The sequence below is a fragment of the Rhinolophus hipposideros genome, assembly GCF_964194185.1.
Source record: "Rhinolophus hipposideros genome assembly, chromosome: 6".
Taxonomy (NCBI): Eukaryota; Metazoa; Chordata; class Mammalia; order Chiroptera; family Rhinolophidae; genus Rhinolophus; species Rhinolophus hipposideros.
Genome location: NC_138052.1, coordinates 71151583 through 71176151, shown reverse-complemented (window position 1 = coordinate 71176151; position 24569 = coordinate 71151583). Strand labels below are relative to the sequence as shown.

Genomic DNA, 24569 nt, shown 5'->3' with positions numbered 1-24569 from the left:
AATGTCTAGTTTATTGTTAGACATACAGGAAAAAAATGTCAAAATTTTGACAACATGGGAATGAGGACTAAAGCAAGAGTAAAAAAATTTTACCACAATAAAAATTGAACATGACACATGGATATGTCAATCAGAACTTGGCAGGAAGTATTTTATAGTATAATCTAGATCCCTTTACCACCTGCGGAGGATGTAAATACAAGACCAACTCCCATTTAAAAACCTATGAGAGTACACCCAAGTTCATAGCAGCATTATTCATAATAGCTAAAATGTGGAAGCAACCCAAGTGTCCCCCAATGAACAATCAGGTAAGCAAATTGTGGTGTTATTCAGCTTTAAAAAGGAAGTAAATTCTGATATATACTACATGGATGAACCTTGGAGAAATTATACTAAGTGAAATAAGCTAGTCACAAAGTGACAAATACTGTATGATTCCACTTACATGAGGTACTTTAAATAGAGAGTAATCAAAATCATAGAGACAGAAAGTAGAACGGTGGTTGCCAGGGACTAATGGAAGGGGTGAATGGGGAATTATTGTTTAATGGGCATAGACTTTCAGTTTTAAAAGATGAAAGGAGTTATGGAAATGGATGGTTGCATAACATTAAAAATGTATTTAATACTATTGACTGTACACTTAAAAAATGGTAAATTTTATCATAATTTTAAAAATTGAAAAAAAAATCAGTTAGAACATATCCGTTTGTTCAAATATACGCTGTCTGTATGCTATATACAGAATGCATTGCTCCTGGTACTCAGCCCCCATGTATTCCAAATCAAATCTTACGTGGCTTGAGACATTGTTTTCTTTCGTTTTTGTTTTTTTTAAAGTGAGAAAAACAGACTAGCACATGTATTCTTTATTAAATCTTACTAGTATTGTTTAAGGGACAAACACACAGGCCAGTAGGTACAGTGAAGAAATCTTATCTTTATAAGAGAGTGAAGAAGCCACTAAGATACTTCCAGGTATTATCTTCAGTGATGCTTCTTATCTTCATTCTTGGACTCCAGGTAATATTCAGCCCCTACAGCTATCACAAATGCAGCAAATCCCCATTTGAATCCTTTTAGTAATGCACCAACAAAGGAAACATTGTTTGCAAAGCCACCCATGTATCTCCAAGCTTCATTGCTAGAGAAAAAAATGGAAAAATTATAATCACATACAACTTAAGGCACATTCATTGAGAATACATTTTCATCTTTCTAACAGACATAAATGCAACCTTATATAAAATAATGTAAGTGGATCATAATAGGTGTCTTTCTGTGGCCCAAGATAATTAGGTCTATATGTCCATCTTTCATATACAAAATAGAAGAAAAAACACTTGCTTTCACATTTCAGTTATAATACTCAGGATTACAAAACTCTCAAATGCAAGACTCACTTTGGCCTATCCATCACAGGTCAGCTGTGTGGCTCCGCCCATACTAGTCATTACAGCATCATGGAAAGAGGAAGTAGAGGGTATTAATTTTTGCTCTGCCATTTACATTAGATTCACAACCTCTTAGGCTGCGCAAGTTACTTAACTTGTCAGGGCCTGCTTCCTCTCCGTGGAAGGCCCTGGTGATTACTCAGTGATGATTACTATCTACCTTATATATAGTGTTATTATAAAGATTATACAGCAGAAAGTATATGTTTCAGCACAGAGTATGTAACATTTGACATTATTATTACTATGCAAGAGAATGATGGTTTTCTCCTATCATAGCAGCCTGAACTTTAGAATTTAGAAGACTGATTTCTTGCTCTGGCAATCGTTCTTCTGAGTACTCTGAACAGAGAAGTAAACAGAAATCAGAGAGCTCTAGTGAAAAACGTTTTCTCTCACAGGTAGGGATAAGTGAGTGGAAAAAATCTTGTTATGGAACAAAAATCACTTAACTCTAAAAATCTGACTTACTAAAAAATATGACAGCTAATCAAATATAATGTAAAGACCAAAACCAGACAAAGACGTCAGAAGAAAACTACAGAGTAATATCCCATATGAACATATTAATAGATGAAAATATTGTTAACAAAATTTTAGAAAATGGAATCTAGCAACATGGAAAAAGGATAATATATCACGATGAAGTAGAGTTTACCTCAAGAGTACAAGGTTGGTTTAATCTTTGAAAATCAATAATAGTAATTCATCATATTAGTGGAATAAAAAAAACTATGTGAGCATCTCAATACATGCAGAAAAAACAATTAACAAAATTCTAAAACTATTAGTAAGTATGACAATAATAAGAGCAACTCACAGTAACCTAGTAATAGAAACTCCTCAATTTGATGAAGGGCATCTATGACTAACCTATAACTAACATCACACTTAGTGGTGAAAGACTGAATGCTTTCCCCCAATTAGGAAAAGACAAGGATGTCCACTCACATCACTTTTATTCAACACTATACTAGCAGTGTTAGCCAGTGCAATAATGAAATAAAAAGTTTACAGATTGAAAAGGAAGAAGTTAACACTGTCTTCGCAGGCAAAATCATCATCTAGAAGTAAATTCTAAGGAACCTGTAAAAAACAACAACAAAACTGCTAGAACTAAAAAGTGAACTTAGCAAGGTAGTAATATAAGGTCAATATATGAAACTGAATTGTATTTTTATATATAAGCAAATGGAAATTGAAGTTTAAAAACACCACTTATAATAGCATAAAAATATGTAATAATTCAGGAGAAATTTAACAAAATATGTACAAGACCTGCCTGTAAAGCAATAAACCACTGCTGAGAAAATTAAAGAGGATCTAAATTGTCCATGGACTAAACTCAATATTGTTAAGGTATCAGTTATCTGCAATTGAGCTATAGATTAAATTGATCCCAATTAAAATCCAAGCAAGCTTTTCGTAGAAACTGAAAAGCTTATTCTAAAATTTAAATGTCAATGCAAAAAAACCTAGAATAGCTAAAAAAATTTTAAAATACTACCTGATTGGAAGACAATGTGGTACTGGCATAAGGGTAGACATACTGATCAGGGGAATGGAATAGAATCCAGAAATAGACCACAAAGATATTGTCAAAATTGATTTTGACAAAGCTATCAAGGTAAATCAATGGGGAAAAGATAGTCTTTTAATAAATGGTATTGGAACAACTGGTGGTCCATATGCAAAAATATTCATTCTTACTCCACATGACTTAAAAATTAACTCAAGATGGATTATATGCCTAAATGTAAAAAAGAACACTATAAAACTTTTAAAGACATTATCAAGAAAATGTAAAGATAAGCCATATTCATATTTGCAAAACATTTGCAAAACTTGTATCTGATAAAGAACTTACATTGAAAATATATAGAGAGAACTCTTAAAATTCAATAAAAGACAAACACCCTGGTAAGTAAAATGGGCAAAAGATCTGAATAGACATGGCACCAAGGAAAATATACAAATGACAAATAAGCACACGAAAAGATTCTCATGATTATCTGCCTTCATGGAAATGTAAATTAAAACAGTAGAATGGCTAAAATTAAAAGACTGATAATACCAAGTATTGATGAGGACATTGAGCAACTGAAATTCTCATCCATTGTTGGTGAAAATGAAATGGTACAGCCACTTTAGAAAAGTTTGGCAGTGTTTAAAAATAAAAGTAACTATATGTTTATCATATGATTCAGAAATCCCACTCTTATGCACTTACCCAGGACAAATGAAAATATATGTTCACAGAGTTGTACTTGAATGATTACAGCAACTTTACTCATAATAGCTCCAAACTGGAAACAACCCAAATGGCCATTAACTGAACAGTAAACAAATGAGGTATGTGCATACACTAGACTATTACACAGCAATAAAAAAGGAAGGACCTATGGATATAAGTTAATAGTGTGCGTCAGTCTCAAAAGCATCATGCTAAGTGAAAGAGGCCAGAACAAAAGATTACGTACTGTATGAACCTAATTGTGTAAAATTCTAGGAAAGGCAAAACAATAGAGACAGAAAGCAGATGAATGGCCAGGAGCCAGGGGTAGGATGACACTGAGTGCAAAAGGGGCCTGAGGGAACTTTTGGGGATGACAGAAATAGTCTGTATTATGACTCTGGGGATAGTTACAAAATAGAATACATTTCTCAAAACTCGTGGAATTATATTCTTAAAATGGGTGATTTTTACTGTATATAAGTGATACTTCAATAAAACTGATTTCAAAACTTTAATGTAAAAAGCCATTTTCACTGATGTTTAAAGGGAAAATCCACTGAAGGGAACATAGATACCAATTCCCTAGAATAAATTCTATCTAAATTACTCATTTATTCTTACCGGCCCCATGGATCCCTTAGCCCTCGTGCAGCCAACTTCTCTTGGACAATTTCTAATGGTGTCCCTTCTATCTTCCATTGTTTATAATCTGGAAGTTCCATTTTACTATGACCATGTCCATGTCCAGGGGCCATGTCTGTAGGAAAAGATTAGCATAAGGGAAAAATGTGCAGATTGTAGATATCAAATACCCAAGCTTACTATTAATGTTTTAAGGTAAAACATTTAATGTTTTAAAAAGAGAGCCAATATAAATACTTGAAAATTCTGAGTTAAGAGAATTTATGAAAGTGTCTTATTACATAATTACATAATTACTTATTATATATTCACAGTTAGGAAGTAGCATGTGCAAAATATAAAAAAGAAAAATAATCAGTACTCCCACCACTCAGAGACACTCATTTATCTCACTCTTTTCTCCATTACAATAACAGCAGACATTTGTTGTACCCTATGTGTCAGGTGTACTAAAGTGCTTTATAGTGTATTAATAGTGTATTACCTCTATTACTCCTAAAACAACTTTTGGAACTTAAATTATGATTATTATCACCATTTTATAGATGAAGACAACGAGGCTGCAAGAAGGTAACTTTCTGAAGGAAACAAAAAAAAATAAATGGTACAACTGAGTTTGGAACTTGCATTTTGGTTTCAGAGCCCTTGCTACTAACTTCTAAGCAATACCATTTCCCTCCTTTTCCCTCCCCTCCGTTTAGTCCTTTCATAATGCATCAATGTATACAGTGTTCCAAATATACATTTTAAGAAAGGAAAAAACTGCATTAAAATTGTAATAATATATACTGATAAGAAAAGATGAGTACAAGTCACATTTGACTTCTACAATTACAAGAGGTGCTCAAAGTGGTTACCATCAGCATCCAGACACTTCTGATTATGGCGAACTACTGCTTGAGCAATGTTGACCAAAGTGACCACTTGTGTTACGCGCATGCCGTTTCAATTTCTTCCCGAAGTACCATGCATCTCAAACTTATCACAAATGCGTGCTATTGTTAGGCGTGTTGGAGGTTCTATTGCATACTCATGCCACCACTGTCATTGTACTTGCACAACGTTCTTGAATTTCAAATGTCATTTCAAAATGATCTTGTGCTCCTCGATGGACAAGCGTGCTTCTGCCATTTTCTTTGACTGTCCTGCCTGTCACATGGTGACACTAACATTCATTGATTAATGCCATCTTTTGAGCAAATGGCATACCATACGTTACCGTAATTCAACTTTGAAAAGTAATACATAGATAACATCTCTTAAAATGTGTATCCTTTCTTTTGGCATCCCCCCCAGCCTATGTAACGAAGATGTTTTATATACTCTTTTGTTACCTGCTTTCTTCAGATGATCCTTTTAAAATGGAGTTATTATTTTAAATACAGAGGGTGCCAAAAACATGTACACACATTTTAAGAAAGGAAAAATTTTATTAAAATTGTAATACTCAATATATACCAATAACAAACAATGACTACAAGCCATGTGTATACATTTTTTGGGCACTCCTGGTACTTATGATCACGTGAACTTTGTCTGTAAAAAGCCAGATAGTTTAAGCTATGTGGGCCAAAAGGTGAAACCAAGGATACTAATGTAGGTACTTCTATAACAAGAGAAAACAAATATTTTATTGATAAATTAAAAAATATAACAACTGAGTATAATTTTTTATAATATAGGTCTACTGATGAAAAAATAGAACTCCTTTTTTGGGGATAACATTTTGCTTAACTGGAGCTCAAAGTTTAGTGTTCCTTAATATCAAAGTGATAGCACATATGTGTATGTAAAAACCAGATTCAGCCTGTTTTGCACACATGTGTGTTTACAAAACAGGCTGAAGCTGGCCAGCAGGCTGTAGTTTGCTAACTTCAGAACTAGACCTTTTCAATGGATAAGTTTGCTTCCTTAAATAAAACATGCCCTCAATAGTTATATAAATACTTCAGTGTTAGTTTTACAGGTAATGTGAAAATAAACTCAGCTCAGTCCATAGTTAAATTGCTATGAATTTCAAATTAAGGGGGTATAAATTAATGCTATACTGTAAATTTGTATAAGGTTAGCAGTAGTAATTCTATAATCACTGATCTCCAGAAATAAAACCAAGTCAAATAATTATTACCATTATGTTTGCATTTAAAACTATAAACAGGCCCAATAATAAGGTAAAATTCCTATACTGCATTTTAGAAGACAGTGGTAATTATTAGATAGTATATACTAAAACACATTATGTGAAATGCTCATTTCATTAAACCATAGTTCCCAGAATATGACAGGAAAATTGTACATAGTAATTCTGATAAATAAACACTTAATATTTATATGTATAGACATGTTAAGATATCACAAAACATTATGTTGATGATTTTCACATTTAAAAGACCAAAAAGCAATACCCAGTAAACACAATTTAAAACTACACCATTCAGACTTTGAATGAAACATTTAATCCACTATTTCTTTATTACTTGATAGATTCAGTAATAGGAGATTGCTGCAAAACTGCAGTTTTTGCAATTGTTTTTAACCTTTTAAACCGCAATTACTTTTGCACCAACCTAATATAAAGGAAAACATTATGGTTTCAGATTTCAGACTGACTTTTAAAATTCAATACATTATTACAAAAGACTTTTAGAAGCATTTAATTAGAATCGTAATGTCTTGGCTCCTTCAACCCTTGTTTTCAAAAAGTTTTTTTAATGTTTCATTTCAAAAATGTTTAAAGAAATTACAAGACAAACTTTTATTATGGCAAATATCTATTCTAGAATATTAAACCTGATTGAGTATCAATATACTTTGAAAAGACTACAAAACAAACATCAAAATTCTGTGATAGATTTGATTCTGAAAATAAAAGTTGAAACTACCATGGGACGCAGCCTATTTCAAAGTTACAATATTACTAAGCTCAGAATATGAAACAATTTGGAGGACAAATCTTTGAAAGAAAATACGAAAGTATATATATACTTATTTTCCCTAAACAAATTTCCTTTAATAAATTCAGTGTGTTTTCTATCCTACCTAATTAAAATATTTCAGAAAGAGTTCCTTTATAGGCATTTACTAAATAGACTATTTCAATGACTTTTCAAAAAGAACAGAAAGTTGGCCACTATATCTAGGAAACTTTTCATTTTCTTTTAAAAATCATTTCTACTTGAGAATAGCCATAAATCTAACAATGATATGCTGATCACTTGAAGGAAGAGTTTGGAACTCTACTTAAGTGAAGACTTTGGTGCTGTACAGATCTGTCATCAAATCCTGGATGCACTGTTAATAGTTGTAAAATCCTGGGCAAATCATTTAACTTTTCTGAATGTCAGTTTCTTCATCTAACATGAGTATAAAACCTACCTTGCAAGACTGTGAGGAATTAGAGATATCACATTGTGATGTACCTTCCACTTTAGACCCAGGTATGAGAATGTGACTTAGCACAACCACTCTGAAAAACTGTTTGGCATGACCTAGAAAAGTTGAACATTTGAATACCTTATGGCCTAGTAATTCCACTCTTAGGTATATATACTCTAGATAGATCTGCCCTGTCTAGCATGTAGCCATAAGCAGTTGAAATGTGGCTAAGTGTAACTGGGCAACTTAACTTTTTATTTAATTTTAATTAATTTAAATTTCAAGCAGATTCTGAAATTAGTTATGGGAAAATTTTAAGGTGTATTTGGAACAATTTTGGTATATGGATCTAATTTTTCAATGGTAATTTGATAAAATATAAACACAGATCAGTGTTTATAATCATGAAAACAGAATAGAAACATACTCGGTATGTGTAAAATACATTAATTTTGAAGACAGTATGAAAACGTAAAATATCTCATTAACAACTTTCATTTATTTAGTTTTAGTTTTTTAAAGTTTATTGGGGTGACAATTGTTAGCAAAGTTACATAGATTTCAGGTGTACAATTCCGTATTACATCATCTATAAATCCCATTGTGCGTTCACCACCCAGAGTCAGTTCTCCTTCCATCACCATATAATTTGATCAACAACTTTTAATACTGATTACACCTTTAAATAATACATTGCATATACTGGGTTACATGAAATATATTATTAATTTATGTGTTTCTTTTTACATTTTTATATGGCTACTAGAAAATTTTAAATTACATGTGTGGCTTGCATTATATTTCCATTGGACAGCACTGCTCTAGAGAAACTCTTGCATGTGCATAATAATAGATGTAATTTTTAGAAGCATCTTTTTAGCCACATTGTTCATGCTGTAAACAACCCAAATATCCAACAATAATAATGGATTAATTATGGTGTAGTCATGTGTGTAAAACTACACAATGAAAAATTACATGCAAAAGTATGAATGCATTTATGAATATAATAATGAGCAAAAGGTGAGTCAAAAAAATTCATTTTGATTCCACTTATATAAATTGAAAATCCTAACAAGTCATTTTTTTAGGAATGCATCACAAAAGGAAAAATTAAAGTAAAACAAGTAAATACTTATCACAAGTCAGAATAGTGGTTACTTCTTGGTGGATATGGAATCAGAGCTCTACCGGGAGCTTCTAAGGCAGTGCTTTTGATCTATTTTTAATCCTTGTGCCCCAAAGGACTTTATTTAGACATTTTTCCCCCTATCACATGCCCATCCCCTCCCCCCAATGAAATTTTAATACCACAGATATACCGTGTATCTGTTTATGTCTGACGGCTCTTTGGAGACAGTCCTAGAGTCTAACATCAGACAGTTGTAGTGTCTAAGATTTTTTTCACCCCTCTCCCACCTCCTAAGAACCAATTTTCACCTCCTTAAAGGTCAATCACCTCTGCTGGCAATGCTTTATTTCTTAACCTGAGGGGTGGTTACATAAATGTTTGCTTAATTACAATTCTTTTAAATGCACTTCACTCTTCCGTTATGTATACTTCACAATAAAACTAAAATTAGATAAAGTGACAAATGATGCCAAGGACTCAACAACAGGTTATTATTTCAGTTTCAGAGCTCTTCAAATAAGAACAGCAAGGAATTTAGTTCAATAAAGAACAGGTAGTCATAAAATTTTAAAAAGCTATCGACCTATGTTTGGAGTGAACCTGTAAGTTTGGTGGAGATCACCCTCCACCTAAAGGGGGCTGGCATACCTTCCCTAAGAAGAGAACAGAGTATAATGCCACTTTCACTACATGTAATTTTACGGTTTACCAAAGAGTTCAAGTATATATCTCAATTTCCCCATATTTTAAAAATTGTTAATAAAAACATTAGTAAATAAAAGACAAATTAACTTTCAGTGTCCTTTCCAGTCCCTATTTAACAATAGTAATCACTGTAAAAAGTAGATGATTTTGTACGCTGCTTGGCTTGTTTTCGCTTTAACAGTATGTCGTAAAAATTCATACCAGAAAAAAATCTTATTTAAAGCTATACACACTTGTGAGGTAGGCATTACAATTATCGCTATTTTACCAATTTCCGATTTGGGGGCTATTCACCTTTGGTCAATTCAAAGGTAATCCAAAAAACTATGGAGTAAGGGGTGCTGCGGCTGGCTAAAGCATCTCGACTTAACCACAGAAATTCTCACTGCATCCTGCTACAACAACCCCTTACTACCCCGGACTTCAGTTTTCTCCCGCTAATTCTTCGATCTTCTTCCCTCTAGAGCTAACAGGCTGATCATCCTTCTCCATTTAGTCTCTCCTTTCCTACAATCCCCAGAATAGAGTCTCATTCTTAATCCCAATCAAGAGATTCCCCCACCAACTATGTAATTTACCTGACAGCAATCTGACCTCTCAGGACATTCAATATTCAATCCTGCAGCGGGAGCCAAACGGAAACGGAAGTTGTCACCTCGAGTACCTCCCGGCAGGAAAGCGGAGAAGCCATTTAACGTTCCGATTCTGGGTCACGGATTCCTGAACCAGGTGGACATGTCATGAAAGAGGATAGAAGTTGACATTTTCCCGCACATCTGTGCATCCGGAGTCTGACTGAGGTACGAGAAATCGTGGAGGACAGACTGGCGGGGAAGAGGCGGTGTTTCCCTTGCTTGGAGACCGGAATGCTTTGACACCGCACAGAAGGGCCGCCGACATCCTGCAGCCAATAAACGGGGCTGTTGTTAGAGCGTGGACTCACCCTATGGGAGGGCTGTTTGTTGCGCTGCAGTTGGCCGGCTGCTGCGGGAGGCGGTGGCGGTAAGAAGCCGGAGGCAGCGGGGTGACAGGTAGGCGGCGGCGGTGTCTTCGGGGGACGCAGAGTGCTAGATCAGAAGGGATGTTCTTCTTGTCCGGCTGCAGGAACTAGAGAGGGAATCTGACGAGGGTGGTCTGGGAAGGCGGCAGGCGGAGTGTTCGTGGTTCCGGAACCTTTCGTAGACTCAGTAGCGGCTTAGGAGGGTCGTGAGAATGCAGCTGAGGCGGGTGAAGACTGAACCGTGTGCGGCGACGTGGGGGCCGAGGGCGTGGGGGGCTGCGGTGGCGCCCGCGAGGAAAAGAGAGAGGCGGGAGCAAGACAGTATTGTCATGGCTGGAGGAATTCTTTACACGGAGCTCGGAGAGAGGGAAGAGGACAAGGCATTGCAGACACCTCAGAGAAATGCTAGGGACTGCTTCTTAGGGCCGTTTCTCTGGGTGGGAAGGGGGTGCGGAGAAGAAAGATGTTTACTGGCTGTCAGATCCTTGAAACTCTTTATAGCTGTATATTATGTAAGCCTTGGCTGTTATTTATCCAAACAACGAGGTTGCCCCTCATGAAAGAGGAGGTCTGGCAACCAACCTATTGACATGTCAGAATAGTTTTTCCTTGGTTCGAGTGTTTTCTACCCCGACAGGCTCTGTAAGCGAAGAAGCGTGAAGGACAGAGTAGTTACGAAGAGCTTATCCCAAATATGGACTTGGGTCGAGAGATTCGTTAGAGATGAGCGTGGCAAGGTTCACGTTTTGTAGTTCATGAATTTATTTGTTTTGAGGTCAAGGCTGATTACAAATAGTTTGTTTGTTTGTTTGTTTTTTTAATCTCCAGGAAAGTGGAGAACCTCAAAAAAATCTATAGTAGGAGGTAAGTGCAAATTGGAAAATGACGAGGAATTTAGTTGTTAGATTTCCCCCCGGACATTGTGGGTGTTAAGAGACTGAAAATAAGGTGGTGTTCTGAATGGGGGTGGGGTGCAAAAGTCGTCTTTTAACTAATTTGCTCTGTAAGTCTGAGAAACTAGTTATGGGTTATTTCTTAGGTAGGAAAAATATGCTCTTTGAACCTCTTCGACCGAGGTAAAATTATTTATAGATATAAATAACTGAATTGTCATGTTTCATTCTGAGTTTTTAATAATTCATTGTTTGCTCAATGAAATGTACAATTAAATAGGAATTACATTAAGTATGTGTTATGAAGGACAAACTACATTATAACTTGTTTTTTCACTGGAAAACAGTTTTAAAAGAAGCATTATAAATTTCTAAAATGTAGTGTGATTGAAATGTTGTCTTTAGCTTAAAAGACAGGACTAATTATTATTAGCAAGTGTACTGTAACTTTACTTTTTCTACTAATGATAATTTATATCAGTAGATCCCAGGACCTAAATAAAAAATTCATTTATTTTTTTAAATATAGTTTGGTAAGGAGATGTGGATCATTTGTTCTAAAATGTTTAGAGTACTGAGATATTTATCAAAGCTTCAGATAAAAATTTTGATACTTGGTTTCATTTGTCTTTTACCTTTTTGCAAGAATAATACAATCTCAGTTACAAAGAATACTTCTGCTTCTATTTTTAGTTGCAATTCTGTAGTGTGAGTACCTGTGAACAAATCTCTGCTTTTATGTAGGCTGGTGTGTGTGTGTGTGTGTGTGTGTGTGTGTGTGTGTGTGTGTGTCTTCTTATTATGTAATCAGCCTACGAGATCCTTGTTAGAGAACCAGTGGCTGATTTTGAATGGCCAGTAGGTGTCATTGTAGAATATAATAGAGTTGAACATCTGAGTAGGAAATTAGCAAGTGATTTAAGAAACACCAGTCCAAATTAGAATATAATAATAATTGATTGATTATTTATACATCATTAGAATCTACTTTTCTGACACATTTCAGTGTCGGAGCTGTTTACGGAATTTGAAACGATGGCTGTAAAGAAGTATAATTGTTTACTCTAAAATGGACCTTTAAAGCTTGTTTTTAAATCTTAAGAACTTCACATGCAATAGATTTAGTTTGATTGTTTTTCATACAGTTTTGACATCTTATAGTAGTTTATTCAGTTCTAGAATGAGTAAGATTTTCAGCTTGACTAAGCTTTATAATAGAAAAACCAGTGCTATATAATAAAAATAAATAAATAAAATGATAAAATATGGGCAGAAAGTCTCCAAACAAGTTACCAGCTGCACAAAACAGTACTTTGTTGTTAATTCTTTTAATGCAGGAACAGAAGTTTTGTCTTTCATTGTCTGTGGCTTCTTAGTTTTTTTGATGTCCAAAATAGCTTCTTTTTACATTTTTGTCTCTCAAGTAGACTGTGTACTTTCCTCAGGATGATGAACTGAACATTTGTCATTGTCTAAAATGTGATGTAATGGATTCTGGAGGTAGTTGGCACAGAAAGTTCTGAAGGTGGCTTATAGATGGTGTGAGTAGCCCCTTACCTGCAGAGCCTTCTACTGAGCTGTTGTCATTTTGTAGCTTTGCTCCTTCTGCCTCCTTTTGATACAATGTTAAAAATAGAGTTGGACCTAATTCAGAAATTCTCCATGAAAGTGTAGAGTTTTTAAAAAATCTATATATGAATAATCTGGGAGTTTAAAAAAAAGGCACACACATATCTATTATATCATCTCCATTTTCCTTCAGAATCTTAGTGGTAGGGGGAATGAGAAGGGAGGTAGTAGATATACATATTTTAAAGAAAAAAAAATTCCCTAGATGATATGGTTCACCACTGGCTTCCACTTTAGAATCATTGATCCACTTCAAGGCTTTCATACTTGTATATTAGTGTGAACCAATAACAATAGTTTTAGCTTGAAAAAAAGGGCTGTGAAATCTACCAATATTTTTATAGCTCGATAAATTTCCAATGTCTGGGATAGATTTTCTAGCCAGGAGCTAAAGTTGCCAGAAATAAAAATTGTGTTGAATGTCGTGATTTGGATTAGTTTTTACTTGGCACTTGGCTGCTTTCCACAAACCAAGCTAATTTTTTCACAATTCAGACCTGTGCTAATTTGCACAGATATTTACTTATATCTTATTCCCTTAATGTGTCCGAAAGCTGTCTAGTTCAAGAATCAAACTGGAATTGGAAAGTGAGAATTTGAAGTTTTATTGATTAAACGTCTTTTTGCAATATTGCTGTGATACAAAGAAGATTTATCTTTTGTGTAAACATTTACTCAATAATATATAGTAAAACTTGGAATTGTGACTGTGTTGATTTTGACACAAGTCCTGTTTAGAAATTCATGGTTCATCTTTATGAATTCTAGACTTTCTGTTTGGGTATCTCTCTGCCACAGAGACAAGTACAAGAAAAAATAAATGAGTAGACTTTAATTTTGGAGAAAGAAGTAAAAAGTTAATTATGTAATATATTAAAAGACGTGACATATACATGTATGTATGTGTGTGTGTGTATATATATATTTATAGTCCTTTGCAGGTTTGAAATATAACTGCCAAAAAAAATAGTCATAAAATATGGTGAAGTGGCACCAGTTTACTGAATGGTATAGCATGGGTTACAAAATACATTGTTCTGTTGTAAAACGCTGAACTCTAAAAAATGCTGGAATCAAATTTATCTATCACCTTTGTCATTATGGACTCTTGACTCTTTTTTCAAATTGAAGTGTAATTGATGTAATCCTTGATTCTTGATAGTGCTTGATTCTTACTTAATATAATCTTGTTAGCTACTAGGATTTGTCAGTTTACCTCTTTAAATTCCTTCCTCCATATATTTTTTTGAAAATGGATGGAGGGAGTTGGATGCTGAGCAGGAAGTGAAACTTACGCTTTTTACATATTCTTTTGTATTGAGGCCTAAAATTTTTTTTTTACTAGACTTTGTTTTTTAGCACAGTTTTAGGTTCACAGAAAAATTGAGTGGAAGATACAGAGATTTCCCATATACACACTCCCCTCGACACATGCACAGCCTCCCTCATTATCAGTATTTCACTGAGTGGTACGTTTGTTATAACTGATGAACCTACATTGCCATGTCATTATCGCCCAAAGTCCGTAGTTTACATCAGGCTTTACTCTTGGTGTTGTACATTGTATGGGTTTGGAGAAATGTATAATGACATGTAGCTACCATTATAGTACCACACAGGGAGTGTTGAGACTTTTTAATCAGCATTTATTCCTTTTGTGGTTCTTTTTAAATAAAAAAGGAAGTGGGGAGGGGAGACTATACTACTATTCTTTCGACTTTGTAAGATAATTGTGAAACTCATATAGTAGATATGAAGTGCTTGTCAAATCTAAAGTTAATGTGAATTTGCAGTCTATCACAGTACCTACTGTTTTATTGTTCGTGGGAAGAAAGCTAGAGGAAATGGATGTTTCTGTTCTTCAGGGTTCTGTTGTCAAAACTTTTCCTCATTCTATACCCTGTCCCTTTGATCTTATTTACTCAATTAGCATCTGAATTTGATGATTCTCAAATCTGTATCTCTAATCCAGAGATTTTTCTTGATCTCTAGTTCCTATTCTGTAAATCTGCCTGCCTGCTAGATGAGGATGACCTGCAGGTCCCTCAAATGTGTCTAAAAGTTAACTCATATTTTGTCATCTATATAATGTGCTTTAGCTGGAACCTGGTGTTATCTTTGACACTTTTATTCATACACCACTGATCTGAGCACAGCTAGGTTCTGTTGACTCCACCTTGTTACTGTTTCTTTAATTCTATTTATTTCTCTCAATTTTACAATGACTAGGAATAGTATGAAGAGTTAGGACATAGAGATAGACTATCTAGATTAGAATCAGTTTTGCCATTTATCGCCTCCATTTCCTTATCTTTAAAAACAGTGTGTGTCGGCGGAGGGTCCACTTCATGGTACAGAAATGGCTGTCTTCTCACTGTCAACACATGGCAAAAGAGGTGTGAGAGCTCGCTGGGGTCTCTTTTTATAAGGGTACTCATTTAGGAAAGCTCCAACCTTATGACCTAATCACCTCCCAAAGGCCCCACCTCCATCACATTGGGTGTTAGTATGTCAATATCTGAATTGTGGGGAGATGCATAAAAAGTTCATAGCAATACTCTACAGAGAGATCGGATTATTTCCCATTTTCTTAATGTAAGGATGAAAATCCAAAAAATGAAACTATCACTATAAGAATTTTTGAAAAGTTTTGCTGAGACTTAATAAGTTAAAATAAAAACACAAGTACAAAAGACATTAAATGGCAAGCTACTAGGTAGCACAGATTCAAAATCTTCACGAAGTAGAATAGTTTGCATAACGTGTGGGAGAATCAGCATTTATCTGATTGTTGTGCTAAGACAGTGTTTCCTGAAAATTTGTAGGAGGGTAGTCTGTAGAAAGGTCACTGGTTTTTCCTTTGAAAAGGTGTAAACCTAACCTTATTTTTATATGATTTGGTCTTGCTAGTCACAGTTTTATAAGCCACATTACTTTTCTAGAACATGACTCCCAAATGTTGGCAAGAAATTACAGTACTGTTATTATGAAATCGTGTCAGTGTACTAAACTACAAACACCCCTCCAACTGAACTGTAGTGGTGGTGTACCTTCACAGAAAACAAATTCTTTGCTCACGCTTGCTTCCTACTCTACCCCCTATTTCAGTGGATATATCTATCACTTCATCAGCATTAAATTGAAGAATCGCTGAGTGGCTGTTGGTATCTGAGACCACAGATTTGTTGCTGGAGTCTGTGTCTTACATTATGAGTCAGAAATTATGTTTGACTGCTATAAACAGAGATAAGAAATAACCATTGCTTACACGAGATAGTAGTTGACTTCTTTGTCTTTGTATTGTGAAAAAGCATTTAGAAATTGGCAGTATGGGACTGAGATGACAACTTCATGGAGTTGTCGAGGACCCAGTCTCCTTCTGTTTTTTTCCTTTGCCATCCTTAGCATGTGGATTCCATTTTCACGATCAGGGGATGGGTGCTGGATATCCAGCCATCCATCCATGTTCAAGGCATAAGGAAGGAGGAAGAAAGGCAGAGGACAAAAGGGGCACACCTCTCATCTTTTAAGAACTTCTAGAATTCCCCATACAGTATTTCCTTTGATCTCATTGATTAGAACTTAAGTCATTTGGCAATACTTAGCTGTAAGTAAAGTTCAGAAATGGCCTTTAGCTGAGCATATAGACTAGATCAGTGTATGTGGGGGTGGTCAGGGTGGGGACCTCTATTAAATGGGAACTAGTGGTCTCTGCTGTACTTGCTCCCTGTCTTCTGTGCTGTCTGCTGCTGACTGCCCCGCTGTTGCTAAGCCCTTTCTTTAATAAACATGAAGTATGTGCTAAGCCCTGTTAAGAACTAGAAATACAAACACAACTGAGAAATACACCCTGCCCTAGAGAAGTTGTGGTTTAATAACAGGACTAATAAACTCTATACAGGTTTCTGAGAAAAGAAGGTATTGAGTACTGTTAGACTACGTAGTTACCACTATGATTCTGCCTACCCCATCAATTTATAAGGGGCTTAAGATGGAGAGGAGGAGGTGACCCCTTTACAAGAGCAATATTAGTGGGGAAAAATCAACTTCCTAAGAGGAAGGTCTAAGGTCTGTTTACCTTCCCTAAAGCCTAGAGAAAGAGGTCCTTAAAAAAAAAAATCACTCTCAATGTTTTATGTGAATTTAAGAAGAGAGACTTATTGGAAACATTTGTATCCAGGATGGGGCAGAAGCTATTTAACCAGAGAAATGTGGCATGAAGTAGTGATGTTCATGAATGATATTTTGATATTTGCAGCAACTGTGATTTGATGTGAAAATGCCTGTAATATCTGTTTGTGACCAAGTCATAGAAAATACTGTGGTTTTTTTGTTTTGCCTACATTCATAATTGAGTGAAATGATAAATTGTTTTTAGGGATTAGTAAAAAGAATCATATAATATTCTTCCCATCAAAGCATATGATTTTTATTCACAGATCCCTGGGGATCTATGGATTTTACGTTGAGAACTAGTGAGTGAGGGTGAAAAAAAGGGCTTTCAATGGATACAGGGTTATATGCTAAGAAAAAGCATACTAGAGGAGGTGACTGCTGATCTGAGTCTTCAAAGAAGAGGAGGGCAGTTAGGCTAGAGGGTAGTTGAAAGGCATTCCAGAGGGGAGAGAAGTTTAAGAAAAGGCAGGGAGGTGTGAGACGATCTGGCATATCATGGAACTGTAGATTAACATTGGTGAGGGGACGTCTGTATTGAGCCAAGGAATAATCCTGCTGTCAGGGTTCTTCTGTTCATGAGCGTATTGAACAAGTCCTGGTTGCAGAGCCTGTCTAGCCAACCATAGATCCGTGCTCTGATCATCTCTTCTCAGGAGCCGTGAGCAGCCAGATACAACTTCTTGGATGTCTGCCTATTGAGAGGATTTCCCTTTTCTCCTGTCCTGCAGGGCCACCTCTGTGTAGGGGTAATGCCAGCATATCATATGGAACCATGTGTAAACCAGGCCAGAGTTTTTATTTCTTTTTTTCTTTGATCATAGGGAACTCTACAAGGTCATAGATTAATAGAGAGTTGATACTTAGTACACACATGTGTGATGGGTGTCGGAACCATTTGTTTTTAAGGCTTATTTGTGCTTTTAGGGCCTGCTGTAACCTCATTCTGTATATTTAACCATTGTAGTCGGGATTAGCTGCTTATGTAGCGGTAATAATCAACCTTCAAATAATGGCTTAAAATTAAAAAAAAAGATTTGTTTATTCTTATGTAAAATCTGCTGCAAGTCTGAGTGACTCCAGGGCAGCTGTTTTCCACATGATGGGTCAGCATTGCATCTCTATATTTATCTCTGCTTCTTTTATCATAGTGGCAAGGGAAGTACAGGCTGGAGAGTGCATACTGGTAATTAAATGCTTCTACAGAAATCATTTCTGTTCATTGCTCAAAGCACGTCAAGAGATCACATCTGACTTAAGGAAGGTAGAGAAGTATAGTTCTCCCATGTGCCCTGAAGGAGAAGAAAAGCTTATATCTTATATACAACATCACTTCTATTTAATGATGGAAAGCTGCTAGCACATTCAGCTTTATGTAAGAGCTTGGTGGGTCAGAACGCCCAGTTCTTAAGGGTAGATCAAGTCACATGGTCACTTTTGGTGTACCTCTACCAGGGCTCAAAGCCAAGCAAGGGCCTCTTTCTCAAAAGTAGAATAATCATCGCAGTAGAGGGTATAACTTTGTTCTAAATTACTTGCCCTTTCCCTGGCTCTCAAACAGAGGCAATTTTGTTCCCCAGGGGTAGTCGTCTATTATTTCCTGTTTTCTGGAAGACTTTGTACAAGCCTGGTGTTGTTTCCTCCTTAATTGTTTGGAAGAATTGACTGATGAAACTATCTGCACTTCATATTTTTTTTTGGAAAGAGTTTTAATAACATTTCATTTTTTTAATAGCTATGGGGCTATTTGGATATTCTATATCTTTCAGTGTTGGTAATTAGTATTTTTTAAGATGTGTTCATTTCATGCTAAGTGTCACATTTATTAGCATAAAGTTTATTATATTATTCTGTTTCTGATATCTAAAAATTCCGTTTCTCCTTTTCCTTAATCAGTATTATTAGGGGTTTATCAGTTTTGTTAATCTTTTCAGGAACCAACTTTTGGCTTTGTTGGGTTTTTTTCCTCTGTCGTGTGCTTGTTTCATTCATTTGCTATTTTCTCTAGCTTTTTTTTTTCTGTTTTTAAAAAAATATTAATTTTTTCAGTTACAGTTGACATTCAATATTATTTTATATTAGTTTCAGGTATACAGCATAGTGATTAAATATTTATATAATTTATTCAGTAACCCCTTGCCCCACTTGTCTAGTACCCACCTGTTACTATATACCAGGAGTGCCAAAAAAATGTATACACATTTTAAGAGATGTTTTGTATGTATTACTTTTTGAAGTTGAATTGAATTACGGTAGCAACGTATAGTATGCCATTTGCTCAAAAGATGGCGTTAATCAAATGAATGCTAGCGGCACCATGCAACAGGCAGGACAGTCAAAATGCCAGAAGCATGGTTGTCGTTCAAGGAGCGCAAGACCACTTTGAAGTGGTATTTGAAATTCGAGAATGATGTGGAAGTACAATGACAATGGAGGCGGGAGCATGTAACAGAACATCAGCACACCTAACAATAACACGCAGCCGTAATACGTTTGAGACGCATGGTACCATGTGTGATGTGCACAAGGGAAGACCCAAGAGGCCTCGCATGGCAGCAGGTCCTGCTGCTTCTGCTGTGGTGTCGGAACAGTTAACACGCTTGCCACAGAAGTCTACCCAACAGTGTTCGCGGTCATCAGACGTGTCTGGACGCTGATGTAACCACTTTGAGCACCTCTTGTAATTGCAGAAGTCAAACGTGATTTGTATTCGTCTCCTGTTATTAGTATATATTGAGTATTACAATTTTAATACAGTTTTTTTTCTTTCTTAAAATGTGTATACATTTTTTGGCACCCTCTGTATACCATGTTTTCCCGAAAATAAGACCTAGCCAGACCATCAGCTCTAATGCGTCTTTTGGAGCAAAAATTAATATAAGACCGGATCTTATGTTAAAATAAGACCGGGTCTTATCTGGTCTTATATTAACATAAGACCGGGTCTTATCTGGTCTTATGTTAAAATAAGACCCGGTCTTATCTGGTCTTATGTTAAAATAAGACCGGGTCTTATATTAATTTTTGCTCCAAAAGACGCATTAGAGCTGATGGTCCGGCTAGGACTTATTTTCGGGGAAACACAGTAGTTGTTGCAACATTATTGATCATATTCTCTAGAAGCTTAAACCATTGATTTTTTTTCAGCTTCTCTGCTAATTCAGGAAGTCTCAGCTGAAACTCATGCATGTAGGATCTATGTCTTTGCTTCATGCATGCAAAGTGGGGACTTCCTGCGTATGCAATTAAATGCTGTAGCTGCTTCTCACAAGTTTTAGTGTATGTCTTCCTTGGCATTGAGTTCAATATACAGAGGGTGCCAAAAAAATATATACACATTTAAGAAAGGAAAAAATTATTAAGGTTGTAATATTCAATATATACTGATAACAAAACGTGAATAAAGTCACATTTAACTTCTCTCATTACAAGCGATGCTCAAAGTGGTTACCGTCAGCGTCCAGACACTTCTGATGACAGTGAACTACTGCTTGAGCAGTGTTGACCAAAGTGTCACTTGTATAGTTTTTTGGCATTCCCAGTATTTACTAATTTCAGTTTTGATTTCTTATTTGACCCATAGATTATTTAGAAGTCTAATTTCAAATTTCCAGTGGTTGATGTTTTTCTACTTTTTTATTTATTAATTATTGTTGTTTTTATTAATGATCTCCATCTTACTTATGTTGTGGTTGGAGAACATACTCTGAATGGCATGATGATTTTTGAACTGGGTTGAGGCTTTTGTGTCCTAATATGTGGTCAATTTTGATAAATGTTTCATGCACACTTGAAAAGAATGTGTATTTTTTGTTGTTGCTGGGTACGATGTTCTGTGTAGGTCCTTTACGTCAGGTTTTAATTGCATTGTTCAGATCTTACTGGTTATTGGTTGCTTTTTCTATTAACTTCAGAGAGAGGTGCACTAAGGTCTCTGAATATGATTAAGGATTTGTCTATTCCTCCTTTTAATTCTGAAAATTTTTGCTTTACATGTTTTGAGATTATTTTGGGGTATATACAAGTTTATGATTATAGTATCTCCCTATTTGATTCTTTTATCACTATGTGATATTCCTTTTATCTATAATAATTATTTTTGCCTTAAATTCTACTTTCTCTGATATTAGCAGACTATATCAATTTTCTTTTATGTGTATACTAGTGTTGCGTGGTATATTTTTTCCATCCTCTACTTTCAGTCTTTCTGTGTAGTTATGTTTAAAGTGTGTCTCTTAAAGAAGTGTGCTTGTTTATTTAATCCAATCTGACAAGCTCAGTCTTTTACTTGGAATTTTTTATCCGTGTATTATAATACTGTTACTGATATAGTTGTGTTTATGTATGGAAGTTTACTATTATTTGCTATTTAGACCATGTTGTTGTTTTTTCTTTCTTGCCTGCTTTTACATTAGTTAAATATTTTTCTCTAATCATTTTATTGGTGTATGTTACCAGTACTACACTATTTTTATTACCATAGTTTTGCAGCAAGTTTTGAAATCAGGAAGTGTGAGTCCTTGGTTTGTTCTTCATTTTCAAGATTGTTTTGGCTGTTGATGGTCCCTTAAGCTTCCATATGAATTTTAGGATGGATTTTTCTATCTCTATAAAAAGTCATTGGGGTTTTGATAGGGATTACATTGAATCTGTTTTATAGATTTCTTTGGGTGGTACTGACATCTTAACAATATTAAATCTTCCAGTCCATGAACATTGGATGAGTCTTCATTTATTTAGTTTCTTTCATCAGTATTTTATAGTTTTTGTTGTACTGGTCTTTTGCTTCCTTGGTTAATTTTTAAGTATTTTAAATTGATTTTGTAATTTCCTTTTCATATTGTTTATTTTTAGTGTATAGAAATGCAACTGATTTTTGTGTATTGTCTTTGATCCTGCTACTTTTGAATTCATTTTATAGTTCTAACAGGTTTTGTGTGTGTGTGTGTGTGTGTGTGTGTGTGTGTAATCTGTAATGTAAGGTTTTCTACTTATAAGATCACATAATGTACAAACAGATGATTTTGTTTTTCTTTTCAATTGGGATGCCTTTTATTTCTTTTTCTTGCTCATTTACTCTGGCTACAACTTCCAGTACTATGTTGAATAGAAGTGGTGAAAGCGGGCATGCTTGCCTTGTTCCTGATCTTAGAGAAAAGCCTTTCAGTCTTTCACCATTGTGTATGATGTTCTCTGGGTTTCTCATATATGGCTTTTATCATGTTGAGATAGTTTCCTTCTAGTCCAAATTGTTGGGTTTTTTTTGTTTGTTTGTGTTTTTACTGTTTTTATCATAAAAAGGTGTTGGATTTTGTCAAATGCTTTTTCCTGCGTCATTTGAGATGTTCATGTGTGTTCTCTTTATTCTAGTAATGTGCTATATGACGTTTTTTGTTGTTGAATCATCCTTGCATTCTGGGGGGAAATCCCCACTTGGTTATGGTATATAACCCTTTTAATATGCTGCTGAATTTTTTTTGCTAGTATTTTATTGAGGATTTTTGCTTCAGTGTTCATAAGGGATATTGGTGTGTAGTTTCTTTTCAAAGGTTTTTCCGTTTTTGATAGTGTCTTTGTCTTACTTTGGTATCAGGGTAATGCTGGTCTTATAAATGAGTTAGGAAGTGTTCGTTCATCTTCAGTTTTTGGGAAAAGTTTGAAAATGATTGGTATTAGTTCTTCTTTAAATGTTTGGTGGTATTCACCAGTGAAACCATCAGGTCCAGGGCTTTTTTTCTCTGAAGATTTTTGATTACTGATTCAATCACATCACTAGTTATAGGTCTATTCAGATTTTTCTATTTCTTCCTGATTTAGTCTGTAAGTTTTGTGTTATCAAATTTGTTGGCATACAATTGTTCATAATACACTCTTTATAACCCTTTTTATTTCTGTAGAATCAGTAGTAATGTCCCCATTTCATTTCTGATTTTAGTAATTTCTATTTTCTTTTTTTAGTCCATCTAACGTTTTATCAACTTTGTTGACCTTTTCAAAGAATCGGTTCTTGGTTTTGTTTATTTTCTCTATTGTTTTCTAATCTCTATTTCATTCATCTCTGCTCTAATCTTTATTTCCATCCTTCTGCTGGCTTTGGATTCAGTTTATTCTTCTTGTTCTAGTTCCTTAAGTTGTGAAGTTAGGTTGTTGATTTGAGAGCTTTCTTGTTTTTTAATGTAAGCATTTATAGTTAAGCATTTTTCCCTGTCACCACTTTCACTGCATCCCATAAGTTTTGGTATATTGTGTTTTTATTTTCATTTGGCTCTAAGTATTTTCTAATTTCCCCTGTGATTTCTTCTTTGACCCATTGGCTGTTTAAAAGTATGTTGTTTAATTTCCACAGTTTTGTGAATTTTCCAGAGTTTTTTTGTGTTTCTTTTCTGTTGATTTCCAACTTCATCCGATTGTGGTAACAGAAGATACTATGTATAACATCTATCTTCTTAAATCTATGAGAATTTGTAGACTAATGGTGGTCTATCCTGGAAAATGGCCCATGTGCACGTCACAGGAATGTATATGCTGTTTTTGTCTTATTTCCTTATAATTATTGGTCATATTTTTGTCACTTTGCATATTTAGTAATTTTTGATTGTGTGCCAGAATTCGTGTATGACAGACCATAGAGGCTCCAGACCGTGTTACTTTCCTGACAGGGTTCCCATTTCTTTCTTTCTGTTCCTCAAATAGGTGAGGGGCTAATTACTTCCAATTAATCGGGGATTGAGCTGTTTAAAGCTGTGTTAAAGTTTAATAAAACTCAATTTTCTTATCATTTGCCCTGTTCGGTTGTTTTATTTTGTTTTGCTTTCTTAAATTGAAAGCCTAGTGAGTATCTGTTTCCTTAACCCTGAAAGATTGTTAGAGACCCATCTCTACAGAGCTGCCCAATGAAGCTCTCAAGTCGGCTTGCCTGCACTGCTTCAAAATCTGTCAGTTGCCTTGGGTTCAAAATTCCCAAGGTACAAAAAGATGGCCATTGCCCCTTCCTAAAGTGTTACTAGTTTCTTGTATATGTTTCCAGAGACACTATGTTAGTTCTTTTCAAGTTTTTAAGTTTTTTCCCCCATTGCAGAACGTCTCACGAAATAAAAATCTCATGTAATAGCCCCAATATATAAGAGAGAAAGTCAGCTGCTATGGTTGGAGTAAGAGGTCCTGACATATCTTCAGCTTGGAAAATACTGGAAACTTTATAATGATAATACAATAATTCCAAGAACATTTTATTGTAGTATTCTTCATATTTAAAAAATAACATTAATGAACATTTTAAAATGGTAATTTTCTTATGGTGTTTTAGATTTAAAGTTGCCATACAGTG

At 35.0% G+C, this 24569-nt stretch overlaps 2 protein-coding genes across 9 annotated transcripts in view; one reads left to right on the top strand and one right to left on the bottom strand.

Moving 5' to 3' along the window:
* Positions 1-857: 857 nt before the first annotated feature.
* Positions 858-10340, bottom strand: NDUFB3 (NADH:ubiquinone oxidoreductase subunit B3). The gene is made up of 3 exons (XM_081051894.1): positions 10126-10340; positions 4315-4450; positions 858-1147 (listed from the first exon to the last, which is right to left on the bottom strand). The coding sequence occupies exons 2-3, from the start codon at positions 4446-4448 to the stop codon at positions 991-993; spliced, it is 291 nt and encodes a 96-aa protein (XP_080908020.1). The 5' UTR covers positions 4449-4450; positions 10126-10340; the 3' UTR covers positions 858-990.
* Positions 10249-24569, top strand: part of HYCC2 (hyccin PI4KA lipid kinase complex subunit 2) — a 68930-nt gene continuing 54609 nt past the window's right edge. The window contains exons 1-2 of one of the 8 annotated variants that reach the window (XM_081051887.1): positions 10531-10578; positions 11376-11411. The gene's annotated coding sequence lies outside the window, so the exon portion shown is untranslated. Of the gene's footprint in view, positions 10789-11375; positions 11412-24569 lie in introns of all 8 variants that reach the window. The other 7 variants (XM_081051891.1, XM_081051888.1, XM_081051892.1 and 4 more) reach the window with 7 other exon arrangements.